General features: G+C 37.1%; 1 protein-coding gene across 2 annotated transcripts in view; it reads right to left on the reverse strand.

Moving 5' to 3' along the window:
• Positions 1–5,457: 5,457 nt before the first annotated feature.
• EMCN (endomucin) overlaps positions 5,458–26,974 on the reverse strand; it is a 95,455-nt gene continuing 73,938 nt past the window's right edge. For both annotated transcript variants that reach the window (XM_059922486.1, XM_059922485.1), the window contains 6 exons: positions 26,579–26,632; positions 24,625–24,720; positions 20,605–20,629; positions 19,266–19,327; positions 13,281–13,354; positions 5,458–5,961 (listed from right to left, as the gene is read on the reverse strand). In XM_059922486.1, coding sequence (XP_059778469.1) covers positions 13,320–13,354; positions 19,266–19,327; positions 20,605–20,629; positions 24,625–24,720; positions 26,579–26,632 — 272 coding nt within the window. In that variant the 3' untranslated portion in view covers positions 5,458–5,961; positions 13,281–13,319. The remainder of the gene's footprint in view (positions 5,962–13,280; positions 13,355–19,265; positions 19,328–20,604; positions 20,630–24,624; positions 24,721–26,578; positions 26,633–26,974) is intronic.

Genomic DNA, 26,974 nt, shown 5'->3' on the forward strand with positions numbered 1-26,974 from the left:
ATGCTTTTCTGATTCATGGTTCTTAGCTAATAGAACTAATTATTAAAACTAATTAATTAAAACCTGCCTCTTGTAGCACACATACCACAAACAGTGGTACCGCACTCAGCGAATAAGTGGGTTTCACTGCAAATCCCACGAAAACCCCATCTGTGCCTCCTCCAACCTATCAACTCATCTAAGCTCTTTGAGATCATTAAATGGCAATCCAATGGGAACAGCAACGTAGTGGCTGACAGTTTTTGTTTTAAATGCCTTCATTTGCTTTAGTTTTAGTTCCAAGCAAAATGCTATAAATAATGCACTGTACTTACATTTATAATTTAAATGCACACAGCATTATTATACTGTACTGCAACAGCAGCAGGAGAAGCTCTCTGATAATATATTGCCAGCATGCCAAAGACACTCTGTCATTTATCAGAGTTTAATCTCTCTCTCTCTCTCTCTCACACACACACACACACACACACACACACACACACACACAGAGGCTTGGTTTATGTTTGTGAGCAAGGGCGTACACAGATATCACAAACACCTGATACTAGAGAAGGGTGCTCAAAATCTAATCCAACGGAAAAGCTTTTGCACAGCAAAGGAAATCATAAACAACCCACAGAATGGGAGAAAATATTTGCAAACTATGCAACTGACAACGGACTAATCTCCAAAATATACAAACAGGTCATGCAGCTCAATATCAAAAAAACACAAACAACCCAATCAAAAAATGGGCAGAAGATCTAAACAGACATTTCTCCAAAGAAGACATACAGATGGCCAAAAAACACATGAAAAGATGCTCAACATTGCTAATTATTAAAAATATCTTTAAAGTCAATTTTATTAAGGTATATTTTACATATAAAAATATACCCATTTTAAGTCTACAGCATGAGTTTTGGCAAATATGTATACCTCTGTAATCAATGCCATAATCAAACTACAGAAATTTCTATCATCTCAAAAAATTCCCTCTCTCTTGGCATTCCCCTTATATCCTGGCTCAAGACAGCCACTGGGCTGATTTCTTTTCTAGTGCTTCATATAAATGAAGTCATAAAGTATGCATTCCACTATGTCTGGCTTCTTTTTTGCAGCATAACGCATAATGTTTTTTAGATTCATTTTGTTGGGTGTATTAGTTTTTTCTATTTTATTTCTGAGTGGTATTCCATTGTGTGACTATACCACAATTTGTTTAGTAGCATTTGGCTATTACGAATAAAGCTAATATGAACCTTTGGTTACAGGTCTTTGTATAGCCATGACATGTGTTTTCATTTGTCTTGGGTAAATACATATGAGTGGAGATGGTGTGTCATATAAGAAGTATACATTTAACTTTTTAAATTTTATCTCAGGAAGAATCTGCTAAATTGTTTTTCAAATTGTTGAATGATTTTACATTTCCACTAGCAATGTATGAGAGTTCTAGTTTCTCCATATTTCCATCAACACTTGGCATTATTGGCCTTTATAATTTTAGCCACTCCTGTGGATATGTAGTGGTATCTCACTGTAGTTTTAAATTTGCATTTTCCTGATGACTAAATGATATTGAGTATCTTTCCATGTGCTTATCAGAAAATCATATATCCCTTTTAGTGAATTGTCTTTTCAAAATTTTTTTTCTGTTTTTCAGTGGATTGACTTCTTATTTTTAAGTTTTTTGAGCTCCTTATATGTCCTAGATCTAAGCCATTTGTCAGATATATATAATGTAAATATTTTCTCCTATTCTTTGGCTTTGCATTTTCAGTTTATTAACGCTCATTTGGAGAGCAGAATTTTTAGTTTAAAGTTCGACTTACGCTGTCTTTAATTTTGGCCTTTTGGGCCTTATCTAGGAAATCTTTACTGACATTAAAGAAGGCAAATGTTATAGATCTGGATTTAATGTTTAAGGTTATGACACCTTAGAGTCAGTTTTGTGTGTGGTATGAGGTAAGTGTTGAGCTTTGCTTTTTCATCACGTGAGTTCCAGAACAATTTGTTGAGAGGACTGTCCTTTCCCCATTGAATTATTGTGGCACCCTTGTCAAAAATCAGTTGACCATATATTCATGTGTATATAGGAGAAAAGCATACATTTAATTCTTTCTGTAATCTCTATTTTATTTCATTGATTAAATTCTATTCTTAGGTCAGTTCTGAACTGTCGTGATTTAAAGTAAGTTTTTAAATCCAGTATTGTGAGTCCTCCAAATTTAGGCTTTTAAAAAAATGTTTTAGCTATTCTAAGTCCATTTTATTTCCATATAAACATTGGAATCATCTTATCAACTTCTACAAAGAAGAAAATTAAATTTGGCCTGAAACTGTAATAAATCTGTAGATCAATTCGAATAGAACTGACATCTTAATAATACTGAGTCTTTTAATGCATGATTTAGTATTCTTTAATTTCTCTTAGAAGTTTGACAGTTTTTAAGTGTACAGGGAGTGAACATATTTTGTAAAATTTATCCTTCAGAATTTTATATATACTGGCATTATTGTAAATGGTATATATATATATTTTTAATTTTCATTTTTTGGTTACTAAATAAATCAGTTGATTCTGTATATTGATCTTATATTCAACTATTACAAATTAATTTATTAATTTTGGTAGCTTTTTTGGAGATTTCATAGGATTAATGCATGACTTTGTCACCTTTGTTTATAATGGGATGATAAAGTGGTCCCTATTTTAACTATAGCCGGGAGCATAATTGTTAACCCGTTTTTATATATAGGTAAACTGAGATTAGAAAGACTAAGTGATAAAGTGATGAAGAGCAGGGATTTGGGGTTTAGGTTGGAATCCAAATTTTTACTGCTTACTAGTTGTACCACCTTGGGTAAGTTATTTAATTTTCTGTCTTGGTTTCCATATATCTGAAATGAATATGCTGCTGCTGAGAAAAATAATACAACAAATATAATGTAATATTAGAAGTTGTATCTTATCATTGTTTTCTTATTAACTGAGATGACAGATGTGAGGGTTTTAGCACAGTGCCTGGAAACAGTGCCTCAGACACAGTGTCACTAACCAATGATATTATCCGTAATCACTTTGGTAGAATTCTGACTTTAAGTTCAGGAATGTAATATTGATGAACAAGATAGATGTTTTTTCATTATTTATCAAAACTGTTTTTCCTTTAAAAAGTAACCAGAACAAGAAAAAGGTGTTCAGGCCCATAGGATAAATCCCCTTGAAGAAAAGACAAAGTATACTCATTTAAAGGAACATGAGAAGTCTTGTTTGTGTTTGTGGGGAAATTTTGACCAGAAGTTCTGTAGATAATCCATGACATATTCTCAGTTCAAGGTACTTATTAGTTAATTAATCACAATGATGGATATCTTCAATATTAGGCAATAATTAACAAATTCACAGTCTTGAGACTACCACGCAAAAAACAACTTTTAAAGGACTTATCCACTTTTCTTTTTAGAACCCCATCAATTCTCGATGGAGAAAAATCAGGAGGAAGAGCTAGCATGCTCATTGTTGAAGGTTTGTCGGTGTCCTAAGTTGATCCTCAAGAACTTATGTTTGGCAGGTAGACAAGTAATAAGATACAGATTTGTCAGATATGTCAGGGAATATTTCAGCTCAGCAAGGGGAATTTAGAAGTCTTTCTCTGCTGACTGATCACAACCAGTGCATCAGAAAACAACATCCGCTTATTCTTAGATGACAACAGTGCCAGTTAATTAGCTCTTGTTTATGTTTTGACTATTGATAGACCTAAATTATGTTCATATTGTCATGCAGAACAAACACACAGAAAGGTTTGCCTTTGATCTAAATACATTTTTTCCTTGGCTGCAGTGACATTTGAACTGTATATCAGAATAAAAATCTTATAAGAAATCAGGCATAAAAAAAGTAGATCATCTAAATCAGATAATTAAAAAAACCATCTGATTAATGATAATTTTGGCTTGAAAACCAAGTGCCCTATTTCAACAGAAGTTCAAGTTGACTTATAAAAATGCAGACATTACCTTTGAGATTGACTTTACAAAATGCCATGAATATCTCTGCAAATTTCTCAATCCTCTTATCACTTTGACTTTTTAAAGATTTAATGCTATAGTTGTAAGTATAAAGCATATTCCTTACGTATAATTCTTGAACTAGAGTGAATTTCATTCTTTCATTATGTTTAAAAAGCTTTCCTTCTTCCTGATCCTTATAAACTCTCTTCGAACAATATTTATTAAAGGTCAAGAAAATGGTTTTTCTAGAAGTCAGAATAGCGTATCATTTGCAGTAATTTAAATTGCAGAAGAGTTTGTATCTTTACTACATTCTGTGTAACAATGCTTTTGCTCTGTAAAGCATTCTGGGGGTGTTGGAATATTTTCCTTTTGAAGACAAATGCTCCATGGTTGGCGTGCTCTAGCCATTGTTGCACCCATTTAAAGACTTCTAGGTTAGAGTTAAGCATGGGCAAAGCATCCCTCAAGGGAAAGTGTAGGTACTGGAGATCCTAGCCTTTTTCTATACCCTATTGTCGTTCTTTTTCTTTTTTATTCCCCATTTTTCTTCTCAAAGAAACATAAAGAGGCACCAGTAAGAAATATAAGTATTCTTGTTTGGTGTCCTTGATTAGAAGTAGTGCAGACATCAGGGAGCAAAAACCAAAATGATTATTCACATAATCCTTAACGCTGACCACTTTAAAATACACTGCAACAAAATAAATTGTAAAAGGTAGTTTTAAATGTACCCTTCTGTCTCTACTACATTGTCCTCATATCACTAAGACAATTTAGCACCGAAATCAGCTTAGGTAATCATAAAAGTTAAAGAGCTGCCACTGGCAGCTTTTTCGTTCCAAAACTTTCCACAGAACTTCAGCCAACATGATGTCTTGATCCCTTGTGTCCAAGGAGTAGTCAAGGTTTATCAGTCAGCCTTCAACAGAAGAATTTGACCCTGATGGAGTGGCAGCTATAATCATATGGTATTTTTAGGAAAGTGATACACTGAAAAATAATATCACAATTATGTATTTATGAAATGTTGGTTTCTACAAACTGGAGATTTAACAATGATTGCTAGAACAAATCAATACATTTCTAAAAGAAAATAAAAATGCACAGAGATAGTGTCAATCAAGTGGATTATGAAAAAGCACAGTCCTGTTATCTTCGTAATGAATGCGGTACAGAGTGTCATAAATGCCCTTACATCCTTGTCACATAGTGTGAATTACAAAGAGAAAGACCAAAGAAATTGACTTCCCTTGAACAGGGTCTAATACGTGAATCCTTTGTCCCTTTCTCACTTATTAGATGCCTTTCACTAGTGAGCTCTCATAGTCTAATAATCAATCCCAAAATACTCATAATTATGGGAAGACAATATCATTGCCATTTTCACAGTCGTATTATCATATTTTTAGTGTGTTGAGCACAGCAATTATTTATGAAAAGTAACACATGGAAGCATGAATAAAATATCTTTATGTACAAAGTGGCATGGCAGGATTTCGACCCAATATTTAATAATACACTTGCAAATGTTCCCTGCATTAACATAGTGGAAAACAATAAATACAAACGTTAGGTAACAAAAGAACACTGAGAAAGTAGGAAAGTCTCTGTGGATAAGAAATGTTAGTTCTGAAAACTTTAAACTCAAGGGACAGTCATTTCATCAGTGAAGCCACCTGCCTGGGCTGTCAGGTTACCTGCTCACAGACGCCCCTCCTAAAATTCCCTCCCCTAGGAATGTTCCTATAAAATGTGGTAATGTGTTTTTTCACATCTTAAAGGACAGGAGAGGCCGAGGATGGTTTCCGATTCTCTTCTATTATTGCGTGTCATCTGGACATCACTTTATTGGGACAGGTGACTGGTGCACACTGGCGAGCAGGGTTGGAAGTCAGGATTGAATCCACAGGGCTTTCTCCCTTTCTACCTCTGGAGCACAGAAGCTGAAGAGTAAGCCTGTGGGGTGGGAAAGGGGGAAACAAAAAAGTTCAGATTCCAAGAAAGTGAAGAAGTAGAGATGCTGGGGGAGACCATCTCTTGGTAAGAAATGTTAGTGACCAGCTGAATTTTTCCACCCAGTAGAGTCACTGGAATGTCTCATAAGCACTTCAACCTCAACAAGTCTGAAAGGAAACCCACTAGACTGCCTCCCAAACCTATTCCCTCTCGCTCCATAATTCCAATCTTTGCTCTTACCTTCATGATCCATCCAGGCACTCATGCTAGATCTGTGGGCATAATCTATACCCCTAATAGTTCTCCTTCCCCAATGCCTACACGCACACAATCCCTACCTCTGGAGAATGCTACCTTCCAGGCAATTCTTTATTCTATTCTGCCTCTTCATCTGTATCCCTACTGTACTTGCAGACCTGGTGAAGCCCTTGTTCTTTTCCCGGGGAATACTGAAATAGTCCTCTGACCTCTCGGCTTCCGGTCTTACTCCTGTTGAATTAATCTTCCACATTGAACACTCAGTGATGTGTCTCAAGCACAAATCTCATCATATTCCTCTTCTGATTAAAGCACTTCACTGTACCTTATCACTAACGCGACATCGTTCGAGGTCTGTTGCTTGGGGTAACAATGTGAGTAATTAAGAAATTTATTGGCAACTTTCATGCTTTTGCTGCCGCGTACTTATCAGGGAGAAGAGTGAACAGGCAACTCTGCACTTCTCCTTCACAGGAAGGAGAGTCAGGGCTTTGGTTTATTACTTTGGGTTTTCTTGTTTGCGGTACAGAAACAACTTTGTGTATTGGCCCCCTAAAAGAGCAGGAGAAGGAAGCTTCTGTGCTTTAATTGGGAAAGGGGCACGTGCCCGGCATGGCAGGGTAGGTGCTGTCGTGCTGCTGATGGCAGTGCCGGTGGTCTGTTGGAGTCCGGGAGGAGGATTATATGGTGGGGGGTGAGGGTGGGCAGTGGCACCAGGGTGGAGACCTGCATCTTGCTCCCTCATGGCATGGTCGGTGAGGCAGGGCCTTTGCTAGGGGTGGTTGCATTGCTGCCTTGCAGTGCGGGAGCCGGACACTGGTTACCATGTCTTGCGGGGCAGTTGGAAGAACAGAGAGTGGACACAGGATCCAGGTCAAGTCTTAGTCTGTGGAAAGGACTGTAAAGCAGGGCATTTCTAATGTCCTCCCAGAGCACCTGTGGCTGACAGATGGTCTCGCACAGGCCAGAGCATGGCGTAGCCCTAGAAGGAGCATAATGATTACAGGGATGACTGAAACACTCCCCGCTCTCAAATTCTGGACTAACTTCCTGGGTGTGTTTTACATTCAAGGTCAGAGGGTCTCCCCAAATAAATAAATCGCTGCTTGATGGCATTAGTAAAAAGGAAAGAGTCAGATTTTATTCTGCTTAGAAAAAGAAAGTATTTCATTCTCGCCATGTGAAGTCCTTTATGATTTAGCTTAGCATGGGAAACAAGACCTCTCATGATCTGGTGTCTTCCACTGCTTCAGCCTCATTTCTCAGCCCTTCTGGCATTGAACTATATCTTCCAGGCCCTTGCTTCCCAAGTTATCTATGGACCAGGTTGGTTTTTAAAAATTTATAATCAGTTGCAAACTGATATTTTAAAGAATAAAATAATGTGAATAAAATGTTGAAGCAATAGCAGATTGCTATAACAATTTTTAAATGCTTACACTCAGTTTCTGTACTTAATCTTGTTGTGGAATAGTATCAGTGGTTCATTGACCCTGCAGCAGCTGTATATAGAACAGCTCTAAGTTAACCAATTATCTATAATTTTTTTCATATACCACTCAGTTTCACAGTTCTTTGCATTTACATATTCCCTGTGTCTAGAAAAACCCAGGTCATTTTTTTTTTCTTACCCTGTAAGTCTCAACTTAAATACTATCTTCTCTAAGAAATTTACCATTAAACTTCAAGGTACCATGGCTATCTTTACATACCACTCTCTTATTTACTATATTCTATTAAAATGATCTTATTTGTATTTCTCTACACTTGTCTAAGCTCCTTGAGGACAGCAAACCATGTTGTGTCCCTCTTAATACCTGGTCTAGTACTGGGCAAGGAGTAAGATCTCTGTCACTTTTTCTTCAATGGAACTGTAATCCTCCGTAGGTGAGTTTCTAAGTGAAGCTAAGCGTTTGCAGCATAGATCAGCTAGGTAAACATCTCAATTTATGTGAGTAGGATAATGCTCATGATTAATATTGTATTGATCTTTTTTTTCTCAAAGATCAGAAACCAATATAGGAACAAACTGGATTTTTCATCAGAGTGTATTACACATTGACAGTCTTTCTCAAGAAATGAATTTTGCTTGCTTCATTAACGATTTTATTCATTAGTTGACATTTCAGTTTGAATGTCTGTACCAATACAGCATAAGCTTTCTTTCCAACATTATAATCTCTCTAAAATTCAGTGTGCTGGCTTCTTTATGGTCACTGAAGAACTTTATGGTCACTGAACCTCTCACAACCCTAAAATTTTGTATATTTGTGATTCTTACAAAAAATTAATGATCACTTTAATAATAAAGTATCATGATGGATTCTTTAATCATATTGACAACACTTTATAAGCAAAGAAGCACAATGGTTTTAGGAGAAAAGGTCATTCTGTCCTGGTTTTATAGATGTGGAACCTACTGCAAAGCATTATAAAGAAATTTGTTGAAGGCCATAGACCAGGATCAGAAAATAAATCTTGTTTTACTTGTGATGTTTTCTTTTTAGCCCTCATTATTCATTTTAAAATGTAAGAAAAATAATTGAAAAACATGTTAAGCTTTTCTGGAAGTTCACAAAGATGCTTTTAGATTATCAAGGGTATCATTTAGAAAATTACAGAAGTACAGTGAATTGTATCTGCAAGAAAAATAGAAAGGGGTAACATTCCACTTTGTTGAGGATCTGTGAGATGAGACCTTCATACAAGTTATTGGTCTTGCTGCCCCTTGGTTCTTCATTGACCTGAAACTCCCCTCACTTCTTACGCTGGCAGGTGGCTTGGAACAGAACGGACAGGAGACCTGCTGCAGAGGGAGCGGCCAGGCGGCAGCAGGTCTCCCTTCTGCAGCACAGGATTGGTCTCAGAACAATTAAAAGACTTTCTTCTCAGTTCTAAAATTGTTTTTCCCCATTTAAGATATATCTTGGACGTGTCTACATGCAATTAAAAAATTGTCTTGATAATCACTTTTGTTAGTTGTATAATGTCATTGATTGGGTCATACCTAATTTATCTGAAATTTCCATACCACTGGACATGCTGTTTCTAAATGTTTGCTACCATTCTTTGTATATTAATCTTTAATCACATTTCAAATAATTTCCTTTTGAAAATTTCCTAAAAGTTAAGTTACTAGGTGACAAATGTGAATACTTTAAGTCTCTTAGTGAATATTACCAAACTGCTCTTAGGAAAGATTAATCCAGTTAATCCAATTTATACTGTCAAATGCAGCATATGATACTATTTGCTTCACCAGTATGATTTTTAAAAATTAGAAAAAGAAAAACTAATGAAGGTAATAATTTTTTTGGTCTTAATTCCATTTTTGATTAGTAATAGTACAGGAACTCTTCTATAATTTTATATTACCATTTTTATTTCCTCCTCTGTGAATTGCCTGTTCATGGCCTTTGCTCATTTAAAAAATTTCCGATTTGTATAAATGTCTTTGTATATTTAAAATATTAATGAATTGGTCTCATATTTATGACAAACATATTCCCGATTTATAATTTATAGTTTTCTTTATGATAATTTTTATGTTTGGAAATTTTAAGTCATGATGTAGTAGAATTCCTATTATTTCCATTGTGTTATATTGTTTCATGGTCTGAAAATTCCTAATCAGACACATAATAAAACCTAACAAATTTTTCTTCTACTTTTTTTTACATTTAGTTTTTTTATATATTTTCCCCATATAGATATTATTAGCTAATGTCCCTTCACACTCATTATTAACCAATTTGTTCAGACCATTTGTTGGCATCAGTAAGAAAAGGATGTGCTTTCCTGCTCTACATTTTGGCATAAAAATTCTGGCCTTAGCAGAAGTCCTAGGTAACAGCAAATCAATTCCCTGTCACTTTGTCATAAAAGAATTAAACTCTTGTCATAAAAGAATTAACCTCAGAAGAAAATAACAGAGCATATTTGTATTATAAGTGAGCACAAATATGTATAGAAGTACATACAGCTAATGTATCTCTAATCTTTGATTCCAGTGGCCTTCAAAACTTACCACAAGTTATTTTTGCACTAATAGCCATTTTGAGGGAGCTATCAGCTAATAGCTGAGAGGAAAATGAATTATACAGGGAAAGCTTAAACTAAAATAATCATTTTCTTATTCTAAATAAATTATGGTCCCTAAATATAGCAATAAATCTGCAGTGAAGGATAGTATTTTTTGAAACTCCTATCAACCTTCCTCTTGTTGACATAAAAGTCTTAAGAGATTTTAGAACTAGATTGAATTGATGAATTATATCAATCATGCCCATATAGCTTTTTAATATTTTTCTCTGTTTTCTTATTTCTTGTGTGTGATTTCATGTTCTCACTAGACAAAGTTTTGCAGAGAGGGCAAGGATCATAGATTAAAGGTATTTTGGAATTCCATTAAGTACAACATTCAGCACAAAATAGATGATCATTATACGAAGCAGCAGGCATTAAATACATCTAGAAATTTATCCTGAGGTGAAAAATTTTAACATGAGTGAATGTTTCCATATCAGTGTTTGCTGTTGCATACCAATCCAAAGACTTCTCAACTTCTTTTCTCAACTTCTAGTTCTGATAAATGCATTCCTATTTATCCTGAATTTCTGAGTTGATATCTTATTTCTAGGTGATATCTGATTTCTAGGAGAAAGCAATTACTCAGCGGTTACTACATTTAAAGTACAATGGTTGCTAAGAGAAATATATTGAAAAAAGGGTAAGACAAATGGACAATAGAACTGACCAATTTCAAACATGTTTCTTCCCATTACTTTCATCTTTACTCTTCAGAACATTGTTATGTAATTCCACAATTACTCAGAAAGGCAACAGAAGCTATTTACCTCTGCAAATCAAAAGACATGAGATTAGAGGCTAGGAATATTTTTTAAAGTACAAAAATCGAAAGAAATGGGAGTTGGATGATAATTCATTTTGTTGAGCTTGTTTGGGTCAGTACTCTTCCTTTTCTCCTGTATAGAGACTGTCTCCTGCATAGAGACTTTTCTTTCTTTCTCTTTCCAACTGAACAGAAGACTTCTTCTTCCTCCAAATTGGACAACTGGTCACTAAGATTTGAGCATTTTAACAATCTGGAAAGCATCCTTTTACTAGCCACAGGATTGCAAAGAAACCATAGCTTGTATGGAAGGAAGCTTGCCATATACCAGAGAGAGCTGGACCACGTCTCCACAAATTTCTCACACTTCTCAGGTTCTTGAATCTTGCATCTGAAACAGTGCATTGCAAAAGGACAGGCAAAGTCCCAGATTCCTCTCATCCTAACCCACCCCTTGCTGGCTAGAGAAGGATGAAATTCTGACACTGATGCATGTCTGGATGACACTCCTTTGTTTACGTCTCCTGCTCCTGGCCAGAGAAGCATGGCTGGCATCATTTATTCAATAAACAGTGGCTGAGTATCCGTAACAGCATTGTATTCGTGCTGGGAAGTAGACATAAGTAGTGAGCATAACAATGACATTCCCCCCGGACACTACCCAGAGTGACTACCATTGTGTTTAGGCCAGTTCTGGGCATACACCTACTTATCTGTTCTTTTGCCTTTTTACTATTAGTTGCTAAAGGGTAAATTTCTCTGCAGGTTCTAAAAATTATCAAACACTAATTGTGAGGGCACTAAATCAATGCTGCTTGTGAAAAATAAGTCAAAAGAAACTTTTCTTACCCAATTCTAGAAAAGCAAAAGACAGTCCCATGCTAAGCTGGAAAGGTTAATTCCAGCAGGCCTGAAATCGGGCTGAGTTGTTTTACTGAAATAAGACATGTACCTGCATTGCACTGACTCCTGGTCAAAGAATGGAACACACAGAATAGCAGTTGCTTGTAACCATAGTTTTGAGAGGTTTCAATTATTCATTGATTAACAATTAATGTAATGAGATTGATCACCTTGCATCTCGTCTCATTGAGACACCTGGAGGGCTCTGTCACTCATCTAGTTATACAGCAAGAATGTGCCTACATGACCATCTGGGTTCTGTAAGTTCCCTATATACAAACGAGTTCCGTTCCAAGAGTGTGTTCGTAAGTCCAATTTGTTCGTAAGTCCAACAAAGTTAGCCTAGGTACCCAACTAACACAATCAGCTGTATAGTACTGTACTGTAATAGGTTTATAGTACTTTTCACACAAATAATACATTTAAAAAACCAAAAAATGAAGAAAATATTTTTACTCTTACAGTACAGTACTTTGAAAAGTACAGTAGTACAGAACAACAGCTGGCATCGAGTGAACAGGCAAGAAGAGTTACTGACTGGAGGAGGGAGAGGAGGTGGGAGATGGTAGAGCTGAAGGGTCGTCAGGAATAGGAGACAGAGTGCAATTTCACTCATGCCTGACGTTGATGGAATGCATGTTTGCATCTTTGAAAGTTCGCAACTTGAAGGTTCATATGTAGGGGACTTACTGTATAAGAAACCCCAGCTGAGGGTGCATTTTGGATCACCTTGTTTGAGGTACTTTGTGCACACATCCATGGTTCCTGGCTCCAGAGAGAAAGTACATCTGGGTACGGTTCTTACTGAGAGAGGACAATTGGATTTCCCACCTGGCATCTCTGGACCCCTCTCCCTGAGCCAGCCTTTGGCTGTGATGTGCATTCTTACCTTAATGCAGCTGCTGTGTCATATCCTTTTTTTTTTTTTTTACTGTCATTTTGGGTCCTGCAAGTCTTCCTTAGCAATAGAACCCTGTCTAACTGCCACTGTTAAGTATGTATATGCTGACCCAGGCAGAGGCAAACTGCATCTATGAGGAAACATTACCAACAGGCAGAAAGAATGAATTGTATCATTCCTGAGGTAGGCAGGGCAACTGGAAGAATCTTCTACAGCCCCCAAGACATTTATTTCTCTGGCAAGTGTTCTTAGAGTTTGTTTTTAGACAAATAGAAAATGATGGTTTAGCTGACACAAGCTATTAACTTTTCAGGTTATAAAAGTCTTTAAAAATAATCTGAGCTGCAGCAGGCTAACAAAACAGATATTAATGAGTATCGCAGTGAGTGAAATTAGGGAACTTACATATTTATTGCCCAGGTGTGGAGAGGATCCATCAAGCTGTCAGTTCTTGGTTTTTCCTTGTGCAGAGTGTTCACCTAAAAACAGAAGATATGCTTTGGTCTATAAGCTCAGAGAGTGAATAAGCATGAAAATAAAAGTTTCTTGGCTTGTTTTTTGTTTTTCAAGGAAAGTCCAGTTTCCCTTCAAGAACGTCATTAGAGCCACAGCTTACCTCTTGGTATTGCCTGGAAATCGTTCACCAAGATTTATGAGCTTTATTCGGCCATTGTTTATTTTTACCCTAGAGGAGCAATGCTAACTCACTTCCTGCAGATAGGGGGTGTGAGTTGGGAGGTGATAGCAAGAGAGGCGCCCTAGGGAATAAGTTATTGAATTTTGCTTGTTCCGTAAGCTGGCTCTGCCTGAGCAAAACTACATCATATATTTAAAATGCCATTTTATCAGGAAAACATTCTAGGGTCCTTTGTTTGAATAATTCAGTGAGAGTTTCGTGAAAATGAATTTATAGGGCAACATGAATACTTTGATGACATACAAAGCAGCACAGGGAACATTGCTCAAAATAACAATGTTATTCCATCATCAATATAAAGATAAATATTAACTTAGGATGATGGGGAACTGAGAGGCCCCAAGCATTCTTTTTTTTAATTTATTTATTTTATTTATTTTTGGCTGCATTGGTTCTTCGTCGCTACACATGGGCTTTCTTTAGTTGCGGCGAGCAGGGGCTACTCTTCGTTGTGGTGCGTGGTCTTCTCACTGCGGTGGCTCCTCTTGTTGCCGAGCACGGGCTCTAGGTGCGCGGGCTCAGTAGTTGTGGCTCGCGGGCTCCAGAGCGCAGGCTCAGTAGTTGTGGCGCACGGGCCCGGTTGCTCCGCGGCATGTGGGATCTTCCCGGCCCAGGGCTCGAAACCGTGTCCCCTGCGTTGGCAGGCAGATTCTTAACCACTGCGCCACCAGGGAAGCCCCCAAGCATTTTTACATGCTCTTGGGTTTGTGTTCAAAGCATTTCACATTGCCTGTGTCTTTCATGTAGATTCAAGTAACAACAGCAGTCACATTATATAAAATCAGTATGGGTCCAAGTGTCCAACTTTGAGAATAAATGTCATTGTTTTGCTCCAGCTTTTATCTGCCAGCTAGGAAACCAGTCTTCTGGGGACTCCATTGATGTCACCCGTTACCTACACTGTCATGGTGATAATAAATAGTACCAGAGACCTAAGAAGAACAAACCTGGGACTCCCCTTCAAGAGCTCCTCAAGTCTTCTGCTTCAAGAAATGTCAGGCTCAGAGCAACAGCCCTCACAGCCCCTGCCCCACTACAACCCTTTGCTCACTATTGTTTATTTAACAAAAAGCACAGCATGTCCTGGAATCCATGGCTATAAAGTACAGGAATAAGAAGTAAACAAAAGAAACATTTATTGAACCCCTACTGTCTGCCAGAAGTCATGTAAAACAAATCATATGAAAAACTTCAATTCTTAATATCTCCCAAAGTCTGTCTAACTGGGAGTAGAAAGTGTGGAAAGATTCAATAACCATATGATTCAAATAATAGTTACAATAATGATATATATGGTAAAAGCAAACAAAGTACATATACACCTAGAAAAAAACAACTGGAAAGAAATACACCAGGGCTTCCCTGGTGGCTCAGTGGTTGAGAATCTGCCTGCCAATGCAGGGGACACGGTTTCGAGCCCTGGTCTGGGAGGATCCCACATGCCGTGGAGCAACTGCGCCCGTGAGCCACAACTGCTGAGCCTGCGCGTCTGGAGCCCGTGCTCCGCAACAAGAGAGGCCGCGATAGTGAGAGGCCCGCGCACCACGATGAAGAGTGGCCCCCGCTTGCCACAACTAGAGAAAGCCCTTGCACAGAAACGAAAACCCAACACAGCCATAAATAAAAAAAAAAAAAAGATAGTAACCCTTATTAAAAAAAAAAAAAAAAAAAAAGAAATACACCAAATGCCAATACTGATCATATCAAGGTTTTCTCTCATAAGTAATTTTTAATTCTTTTCTATTCCCCATTTTCCCCCATTCTCCATTATGCATAACGTGGTCAAATATTAAAATGGCAGTTTAAGCCACGAAGAGATATTCAAGGCAGTAGTGCATGATGACTTGCCAATCAACAGTTAGAGGAGAGAAAGACCACGTACAGCTGGGACAGTCAAGGAAGCCTTGGTGTAAATGCAGAGATTTACGCAACTACTGAAGGGCTGTGAAGACAGATGCTGAATCTCTGTATGGCTTTATACATCTATGAATCTTTCCCTCATCTTTACAGTTGTTCATTTCTAGTTGTTAATGAACGTTTGTAAAACACAAATAAACGGAAAAGTAACTGTACATTTAATGAGTAATTACCATAACATACTAATTAGTATTAGTATACTAATAATATATGAATAATATGTAATTACCACAATGAGTAGGAGGGGGAGGTGGGAGTGACAAAGGAGACCAAGGTGCTGTCTCCTTCTTCAAAAGAGCTTGAGTTCAGTGAGGAACACAGAGGATAGGAGATGAGTGACATCTGGGAAGTATGTGTTATTAAGTGGTTCAAAATTTGAGCAAGTGAAATCTGGCACATCATGAAAGGCCTTGTAGACATGCTAAAGTGTTGGAACTTAATCATAAGTAATAAAAACTTATCAGAGTTTTCCAAGCAAAGGAAAATTATAAATGGATTCAGATCTGCTTTTTCTTCCTCCAAATAGTTCAAAACCAAGTGATGCTTTGAAATTAAATTCAGTGATACAGTGTTTTCTTTCTTTTGTGGAATCATGTATTCCTTAATTTAGACAATTTTCTTCATATTTGTATAGCCTTACATGTTAAAAATGAGATAATGTACATTAACTTTCTGAGGAGTGGTGTAAGTGGGAATCATGTTTAAAATGCATCATGTCACATGTATATTTTGTAGTAAATCATGAGGATGTTTAACTTGGCAAGACTTCTTACTAAACCTGAGTGGCATCTTATATGTTCTCATAAAGGACTCCGTGATCTGCTATGTTTGGTGCTCATTTTTTTCTGAAAGCACATTCTTGTGTATACCCTAGTAGGCTTTCTCTTTTACATTAAAGAAAGCTCCCAATCGAAATAATCAGATTTTAAACATTGCGGGCCACATTTTCAACGGAAGAACCCTGCTTGAGAAAGAACATATTTAGAAGAAGCAGGAAGTGTGGATGGATGAACACCATGGCCAATTAGAGGAGGAGGATTTGAGGCAAGGAACTGTCTTATCCGGAGAAAATACTCAGAACAATAACCATTACACATAGAGGCTTGTAGAAACCCAGAAAATTTAGCATCCACTGGCATTCCGCCTGAAGGTGAATTGCTGCAGAGCTCTGTTTCCTTGGAAACATGATATATTGACCTCTAAAATGGCAAAATTTATTTTGAGATATAAGACCAGAGTTTATAAATTGACATACTGACCAATCCAATGAATTCTTAAGACCATTGAATCTCAAATTTCATGTTGTTACCCACATTGGTGCATTAATTAATACTATGTCCCTTAGGCCATGTAGCACATAATATGAAATATAACAATCATCACTTCTGAGTGGTGAGTTGTCACATATTCGTTCTATCAAATTCTTTTTCTGTATTTTTTAACTATTTAAAAATTTTTATAAAGGAGATAGTGGAAATTTAGGCTAAACCTGTGAACTTATATAAAACAATCATTTCAGACTATTCTAGTTATATTTTAGAATGATGTCACTATTAGGGAAGAGATATTTAAGTGAAAATAATTATAATAATGTAATTTCTATTGAGTGTGGTGAGCATAATTTTATAACGAAAGCGTATTTGAGTAAGTTTTGAAAGAAGGTGGGAAGAGACTTGTTTGCAGGTGTTTCAGGAACCATCAAAACCTGTTAATGGTGGACAGACTTTAATAAAAACTGTGGTAGTACAAAGAGAATTTGGAGGGCATTGTTTTAGATTATCAGTTCTAGGCTATTGAAATCAACTCTGAGTCACCTATTTTAGTTTTCCCCTATTACCAAATATTTTCTATAATCAGCTAGGTTGACTTTTATTTTATTAAAAGAAGTGTGCTTTCTAACTGGAGGTTGGCAGAAATAAAAGTACCAGAGACTAGATCTTATTATTTCCATAGTAATATTTCCTCCTTAGACCTATGACCTGAAAAGCTACTTATGAAGAAGAGGAAGTTTGGGTAGTTAAGGGTCTTCTTAACTATCCCACCGTGGTCTACCCACTTATTATTGCAGTTAGTATGAGGGTGGGAGACAGTAGCTTACACAGAATTATGCTTGGACCTTGAAGAAGAATCAGAAAGCAAATTTGCAACCAAGAAACACAAGGTTTCTCTGTGGATTTCCCCTCCTGAGAGCCGTGATTCTGGTGTCAATTGTCATTTCCCTGGTAGAAATGGGTAGCAGAGCAGGTGGTCTTGATCTCAGCCCCCTCCTCACCAGGAGAGCCAAGGGCTCCTATACAGAGGCTTCTGGTCCACAGCTTGGAGACCCCCAAAAGCTGCCGAGTGTTTGGTTTAAATCCCGAGGGGATAAAGCAGCGTGCATGAAATTACAGTTTGTCATGCTGCTTACAAGTCACAGGCAGATTCTGAGAACTTTTCTTGATAACTGGTGTAGTCACACTCTGGGTCCTTCATAACCTTACTCAAGACTAGTTCACATTTAGTCTGCTTGCCTGGAGGTTTTCCTTGACCAAGTAGAATAGGCTCAGCTACTTAGTCAAGGCTGGTAAACAGCCAGGAGAGACTGGTGAGTGGTTTCCAATTATCCTGTGGAGGAATTTTACTCTTTCATTCATTCATATGGTTACCTTCAAGAGAACAGTGTGGGAATAAAGAAATGTGTAAGAGATACAAGAATGAAAGTCTCTCTTAAGAGAAAATGGCTCCCATGAGGGATTTGGCCACGTCTCTGCAGATTTTGGGTGCCCTTGCTTTTCAACTCTTTTGTTTATCGGTTGTAGTTTGTTCTAGTTGGAATCTCCTACCTGAAATGTGGACCTCATTCAGCCTTTGATATCTTGCTCTTGAATTGGGACTATATTTATAGGCTTTTGTTTTACAAAATTGTTTTTTGCAACGTATTTATAATGTTTATCATCTGATAGCTCTCACTTCACATAACATATGTATTATGGGACTATTTTGCATAGGTAAAATTGGGGGGACTGAATATAGTAAATGTCTTGATGTAACTTGATATTTAAATTCGAGCCACATAGATTGTTTCATAAAACTCATAATTACTTTTTATTTATCTGTTTTGTCATATTGATGTTTTAAATATTTTGTTTACTCAAAACAAAAATGTAATCTGTGTTTTTTTAATTTTTAAAAACTATCTAGCATCTCAGTTTTCATTGCTTTCGATACAAATGTAATTCATACAAATCATATCTATATTTTGAAAACCTTTTTAGATTTCAAACCAAACAAAATCAAAACCTAAGAAACTAGAAAAAAGAAATGTAAATTTTATCAACAGGAAATTGTGTTTTGTCCTCACTGAGAAGCTCAGTTAAAGTATTTGAAGTGATATAAAATATGATATACATTTTAACTGATGAATCCTAGTTCCCGTAGACTGTACACAGCCATTACCAAAAATGAAACAAAACAACAGCAATACTTTAAAAAAAACCCTGCGGCATATTTAATGTTTTTTCTGCCACTACTGCAGAAAAGAAAATGCCTCTAGTCACCACCCATTCTTTAGAACACATCTGCATGCAACCTCCAAAAGCCAGATAGTCTAATAATCTTACCAAAAATGGTATTTCTAGGGCTCATCTTTCCTTCATAGGAGAATTTTGTATTTCTTGGGAGTTAATGATTGAGTTTTTCTAGAGAAGTTATGCTTTTTGGTCATGTTCACATGAACAAAATCCAAGTTAGATTTTGAAATAACCATTTTTCATCTAATCGACAATCTGGGAGCTTACCAGACTCATGAGAAATTGTCTTAACAGTGAGAAGCTTCACACTCTCTTTATCGGACTGAGGTCTATTTGGAAAAGAAAACATTAAGTTAGCACCACAGTAATTAGCATTACATATCTGTGAAGGAAAGTAAACATGATACAAACAGAAAGAAGAAGATACACGTGCATATATATTTTTTTGTGTTTCTATGGCAAAACTTGTGTCTCTTCAAGTACAGACACATATACTTTTATAGCACTTTCATTTCTGGAATCAAGCCAATAAATCTCTGTTATTCTGTTACGGCGATGATCATCAGCTAAATTAAACATCAAGATGGGTCATGTAGGGACTTCCCTGGCGGTCCAGTGGTTAAGACTCCGCGCTCCCAATGCAGGGGGCACAGGTTCGATCCCTGGTGGGGGAACTAACATCCCTCATGCCGAGCAGCACAGCCAAAAAGAAAAACAAAAAAAAAACCACCTGTCATGAGGTCCATGTTGCACATGCCTCCACTTCTGAGTTGTGAGGGGAAGACAGAAATGTTTCCAAACCTTTTGGACTGGTCTGAGTTCTGGGTAATTCCTTTTCATGAGGTCGTGGACACTGCAGTATAGTGTCTGAACTGTCTATTTCAACAAGAGTTCCCACCTATCCCTTCTCAGACTCAAAATAGTTTCAAACCCCAATTCCTCTCCTTGGACATCTCAAGAACCTCTACTTTTAATTAAGAAGGGTAGGTGGCGTAGGGACATTATTCTTAAAGTTCACAACCCAATGAATATACAAAGACACCCACAAAAAGGCAGGCTACAAAGTCAGGTCAACACAGAAAACTTAACCACAGAATTTGGTTTTGACATTAAAATAGTTTGTCTCTTTGCAGCACCTTGATTGTAACAGTTGGTTGGATTGCTAACAACTGCTTTGTTTGTTTTAGTAACGTCAAAGCAAAATAACCATCTGTTGTTAAAGTAAAGCCACTCAGAGCTGTCTCAAGGTGCAGGCATGATTTTTCTCTAATTGTGAGAAGCATATTGAAAATTTCAATGGGAAAACTATTTTAAAACTCTAGCTATGTTTTTCTCTGATTTTTTTTTGGCAACTTCTGATTTCTGATTTTACCACTTTACCCAAGCTTAAGAGCCACCTTCTCGTTCAGTTGTTGGAATTTCTCAGTTGAATTTCTCATACTTGAGAGCTCTCTGACAAATAGGTAGCCAAACCCCATACACTGTGCCTTCTACAAAATGCTTGAAAAACCCGAAGAAGAAGTATGAGTAGAGGATCAATACTTTCCCCTATATAAATGACAGGGTCAGAGCTTCTAGAAGAAAACAACGATGCAGCATTACTTACTGGTCATTTCCATTTTCAGGTGTGCCTAGAAGAGGAGGGAGTTGTTATTAGAGTTGTGAAGAGCTTGGCTGCAAAAAACCTGAGATCCCTGCCACTTTCTGCTCAAAGATGTCTCTAAAGCCAATTTTTAACTTTTCAGTCTCTCGCCCCATTCCCCGGCCCACTGACCATTTCCTCAGACGTGGTGACTACTCATTCCGCAGTCACAGCTTATACATTCATGGTATAGTCTCAACTAGGCCAACTCCACTGAACGTAGCTCTGGACTAATTTTAATCTTATAGTTTCGTATCACTGTGTGGAACTATTATCCATTATTGTACATCCCACAGACACCAAAAAAGCTTTCAGTATCTCTGGAAACAAATTCTTCTCAGAGTATTGAATTACCTTCTTATAACAAAGAATAGAATTTTTGGCTTTTCTTTATATGTTGCTCTCTCTGGGGACCTAAATCTCTGTATTTGTGGTGAGCCATGATGTTGATATTGCTTCTAATTGCTTCTGAAGCCCACGGATTCAGCTTCTCAGAAGTGCCCTACAAAATGTCACTGAGCCTACTAACTGTAACTAATCTTTTGTCCGCTTTGCCAGGCTGTTCCACGAGGGCCGGTAGAAAGCAAGTCAGGCTTGTGAGAATGCAGAGTGATTCATTCTGCACAAGAGCATGGCCTCTCGGGAGCCGATCGTGCTGGTCAAACCTTGCATTAATCTGTGGCCTATCGGCAAAATATTTAATGTAATCACTTAAGGTCCTTGCTTTGTTCCGGATTTTGCTGTGATTTTATTCCATGACTCGGCTCCCATCTCTTGGATTTCCTTTCATCTCTAAGGTAGCTCTTGTCATCAGGATATGCCTTTTGGATATCATTCTCTTGACTTGGACCATCATTGTTTTATAAAGACCTTGATTTCCACGAAAATTTTGGCTACTTCTATTTCTGTCACCTTGGCTAAGTTACTCCAACATGAATCTTAATCCCTAGAATTTAATTCATGGCACGGTATGCTGTTCACCAACTAGATCTAACCTCATCTTCCCTACCGTCAGTAGGGTTTTAAAAACATTTAAAAATACCCATTATAACTGTTATGTATGATATCACCTGTGCTGCTCATAGCCCTGTTTCACAATGAGCAGATATTTTCTTGTTTGCCTGTTTTAATATTTTTTCTTAGAATACTGTAATATGGGTTCATTAGCAGATAGATGCATACCAGCAGACTACTTTCTGCATATATGCCATTGTTATTTGGGTTAAAGCTCACACTACTGTCAACATTATCCAGATAAGCTTAATTTCATACAGAAATCTCTGATTCATACTGGCTTCCAGAGATCAGAGTGGGTTTATGAATTTTCTGAACTTAATGAAGTCTCACCCACATACTTGAAGAGTGATTAACTCCAGGTGTTTAATGGTGCTAATTTAATGATAACAATACTGTGAATTCTGTTTGGAAAACAAAGTTGACAAATAGATTTGGCTAATTGTACAATTGCCCAACTTGGTTATAAACTATTGCATGTCTTCAGAATAACTCTCCATAGTGGTAGGAATTTCATACAGTTTTTCTGAATGATCCAGTTCACCTATAAAGTCCCCTTTAATAGAAAGTGTCAACTTTTCAAATAACTTATTTGCAAATCTTCCTATGCAAAGCAGTTTTTCAGTACAGGGTATTTTTACTAATGGATTTAGCCCACAATTTTTTTCCCTATCCTGTATACTCAACACCCACTGGCTTCAACTAGATTCGTTGAGTTCCCATAAAAGATAGGATTGGTGGTTTAGAAACTTAGAGACATTAAACTGATTTATAAAAATGCTATTTCCCCTCTGGAAACTGAGTGAGGAAGCATATTTCAGACTTTATTAAGAAGTTTATTCACTAACTCCCAGAGGGAAAGACATTGATTTGTTTTCTTCTTATTTTACAGCAAGAGCTAAAATGAGCACTGCTGTTTTCACCTCATTACTTTCCCTTGCACTGTCCTGCTCAGGCGCCAAACTGTCCGCGCCCTGCACAGTCAGGGATTGGCCTCAGGAACAGCATTCATTAGTGTCCTGGGGGCACATTGTCCATGGGGTAAACATAGAAGAGCGTGGCTCATAAAAATGATTCATTTTTACTTTTTAACAGTATATGAGACTTAGGTAGAGTTCTGTTAGTGAACTGTTTAGAATTAAAGTGAGGAAAGGAAAGGTTCTACTTTACTGAAAATTACAAAATTTAACTCAACAAGCATATCATAAGGCTCTCTCTGCTATTTATTATGCACAATGCCATGTGAGTCATACGTAGTTTGTGACTTGGAGGGGTTGCCTGAAGTTATGGACTGAATGTTTGTGCCCCCCCTCAAAATTCATAGGTTAAATCTTAATGCCCAATGTGATGGTATTAGGATGCTGGGCCTTTGGAAAGTGATTAGGTCATGAGGGCAGAGTCCTTAGGAATGGCTTAGTGCCCTTATAAAAGAAAGCCCAGAGAATTCTCTTGTCCCTTCTGCCACATGAAGACACAGGCAGATCTGAAAACCAGGAGATTGCGCTCATGAGACGTCAAATCTGATGGCGCGTTGGTTGAACTTCTCAGCCTCGGGAACTGTGAGAAATAAATGTTTGTTGTTTAAGCCACCCAGTCTATGGCATTTTTGTTACAGCAGCCTAGACAGAATAAGATGTTTGACGTGCAGGGGAAGCAGGCTTATAGAGAAGTAACTATACTATAGTGTGATGAATACTGTCATTAAGTTCTGTGGAATTAGAAGTAACAGAACACTCCACTTTGCTTAAAGAGATGGGGTGTCGAAAAAATATGGATTAAGTTTGTTTTTCAGCTAGATCCTAATGGATAAGATGGAGATTAGGTGTGTTGTGATAAAAGTTAAGCAGGGGGCTGGACATTCTAAGAGAAGGAATAACATGGATGAAGCAGAACACATGGCACTACATTATACAACCAGGAAGGTGTCTGAAATGGAAAGATAGGTTGAAGTTTAAGATAACATAGGCGAGTTCCCGGGAACTGGAGGGGGATTCAGAGGAAGCATGAAATAAAATGAGAGCTCAAGTTCCTGGAACAGAAAAAAGACTGAATAAAGACCGAAAGTAATCTCAGTAAAATCGGGACTTTAGTTAATAATGTATCAATTTTGGTTACTTAATTGTGACAAATATACCATACTAACGTAAGATATTAATAATAAGGGTAGATGGGAACTCTCTACCTATCTTCACAACTTTTCTGTAAATCTAAATCTATCCTAAAGTTTCAAAGTTTATTTAATAAAAGACTTTAAAATATAATGCCATTACGGGAATCATAAATATTCAAGAGGCAGGGAGAAGAAGATGAAGCAGCAAAAAGAAGAAAAAGGGCGAGGATGTAAAAGAAGGCAGTGTCACTTTAAATGAAAGAAGAAAGACTTTCCAAAGCTAATGGAGAGATTAAGGAGAATAATAAAGAACTGTTGGACTAGAATCCCTCTAAAAACTGCAACAGTGATCAACCCTGAGGACCTGGTTCAATTAGCAGAGCACACGGTTGTGGAAGACACCTTCATAGGAAGGAAGCTGTGCCTCCCAGGAGGGAAGTAAGTCACAAAACACTCTTCTTGAAATTATGGGTCCCAAAGTGAAATCCTTAGCGATACTTCCCTTTATTCTCTGTTACACGGAAATGGAACAAATCTTCGCTATAGCTAACGCATGTCATTTTATGCCTTCTTTACTACCATATTCCCCTGACCACCCACAAAACTAGGGCTTTTTCATTAAAAAAAATCTGTCCATATTCGATATTATCTGCCATTAGTAGTTAATTCCTACTCCTTACATTCACCAGCATTCAATGGATGTCTCTGCCCCTTTCCCTCCACCTCTGTGATCAAGCAGTACAGCAGTTCTTTTTGGTGTATAATGCCTCTCTCCTCTTAAGAGGTTAAGTTCAAGTTTAGACTGAGCATGTATATTCTCCTTTTAGGAAAGCAAAATGAAACAAAACACTGTTACCTACCTGGGTCTGTCTTCCAGCACATTCGATACAAACCCACCAAAGCAAAGACTGAAAGTGTTATTGCAATCAAAGCAATAACCACAGGCAAAATAATACCTAAAAAGTATTGGAGACATTGTCAGTTAGAGTGGCTATTGAATTTCACAATAAATAGTTCATGAACTGAGGAAAAGCACTGTATGCTTCCTTTCTTCTTTAAACATCATTTTATTTAAAAGAAGTTTTTTTTTTTTTAAGTAAAGAAGATAATTATCTGATTCCTGGGTTTTACCCTAGTTGTCATTTCTGATGTATCCACTTGATGTCAGTCTTGTAGCCTTTCTGAAATAAAACTCCAAACCTAAGGAATACAGTTCCCACTTTCCTGGTGACTGAAGGAATGAGGAGATGGGAGACTGGTCAGGCAGAAGCTGTCCCCTATGGTCAGACCCATATTCACACTTTATATTCTTTACTACTTTATAGTGAAGTTACTAATACATAGCTTGGATGAAGGCAGTCAGAAGGCACAAACTTCCAATTATAAGATAAATAAGCACTAATGTATAATATGATAAACAGAATTAACACTGCTGTATGTTACATATGAAAGTTGTTAAGAGAGCAAATCCCAAGAGTTCTCATCACAAGAAAAAAAAATTTTCTATTTCTTTAATTTTGTATCCATATGAAGTGATGGATGTTCACTAACTTACTGTGATAAGTTTCATGATGTATGTAAGTCACATCATTATGCTGTACACCTAAAACTTATGCAGTGCTGTATGTCAATTATATCTCAATAAAACTGGAAGAAGAAGAAATATATATCCTCTACTGGTTCTAGTGGAAATGCTCTAGTCATAAAGCTGGCTTTTTAAAAAAAAAATCATTAACATCTTTCTGTAAAAATATCTTAGGACTAAAAAGGCATACAATAACATAAGTGGATATAGATGGATATCATGGTGGAACAATATGGTCCAAGAAAGATAAGCATGTGTGTAATTGTGAATGTCTGCTTGGGGGAGTGGTGTTGCTACAGTAAACTAGGGTGAGTTTTTCCTGTTCTCATTAAAAGAAGGGTTTTGCTGTTTGTTTGTTTTAGCATCTGCCTTCTTTTCTGACAGTCATTTCCCAGGTTAAAACAAGAATGAAGAAAGGAAAAAGCTGTCATAGGGATATAAGTAGAGATATAGATGTTACAGTTACTATTTAGTTAGGTGTTCTCATCTGCTGGCATATGTACTCCTTATATTTACCGGGGGTTGAGAATAGTTAGGAGATTCATTTGTAGGGTGGGTTACACTTCACTGTTATGGTTAAATATTTGTTTTAAGTAAGTTCTGCTGGGTTCATATTAGACCTTACATGAGATCATTAGCGCCTCCCAAAATGAAGATGGCATGAATCAGCAGCTCAATAAGTGCAATATGCTGACTTACTGAATGGAATGACTTTACCTGAACCTAAGATAATCTTTTATCATCACAGCTTCATATATATTCATCTTATTCTTAATTTTCAGGGAAATTAATGAATATTCTCTATTCAGTCCTAGCATAAACAGTGGCTGACATATATATGTTTTTGCTAAAATAGAACTTTTCTTAAAAGGCCATTTTTAACATTAAGATAAAGCTTTGTAAAGGTGAAAATTCATTTTTATGGAGATCTCTGCCCATGCACTTTGGCTTATCAGAGATTAGTCCCATCAATTCACCTTGACCCCTGGTGGTAGCTGCTTAGCACTAAGGTAAGAAAAAAAAAAAAAATCCCCAAAGTGTATTTATTAAAACCAGACTCAATGGGAGGAAACTTTCAAAGCAGGTGGCAATTATATAGGATTATAATGGGATTGCAGGTTCAGTAAAGTTGAGAAAAGGCTGTCTATAGTTGAATCCCTTCCCTTATTGGTAACATTCAAACTTTCTGCAGTTCTACTGCCTTGAATGAAGATGCACGTATTACTCACTGGAATAAGAGGGGTTGGTTGAAGAAGAGCTTGCATTTTTTGCGTTCTCAGTGCCTATTATTTTAAGAAAGAAAAAAAGTCACCTTTGGTTAATGTGTGCCAATTCTCACAAACCTCCCCCCACCTCCCCACTCCCTGTTTAGGTAAGCCTCTGTGATTTATAGGTATGAAGCTTGGAGTGAAAACATTTTATCTCATTCTGAAAGAGTTCTGTTTTATGACTCAAGATTGGTAGGGAGTTAATGTATACAATCTGATGAGTTTGGACACATGCGTATACCCATGAAACCATCCCCACAATCAAGGTAATAGACAAGAGTCATCACCTCCAGAAGTTTCCTCATGTCCCCTCCCTTTTTTGAGGATGTGCAGTTTTGTTGTGTATAAATTATACCT

Source organism: Balaenoptera ricei, chromosome 5, assembly GCF_028023285.1.
Source record: "Balaenoptera ricei isolate mBalRic1 chromosome 5, mBalRic1.hap2, whole genome shotgun sequence".
Taxonomy (NCBI): Eukaryota; Metazoa; Chordata; class Mammalia; order Artiodactyla; family Balaenopteridae; genus Balaenoptera; species Balaenoptera ricei.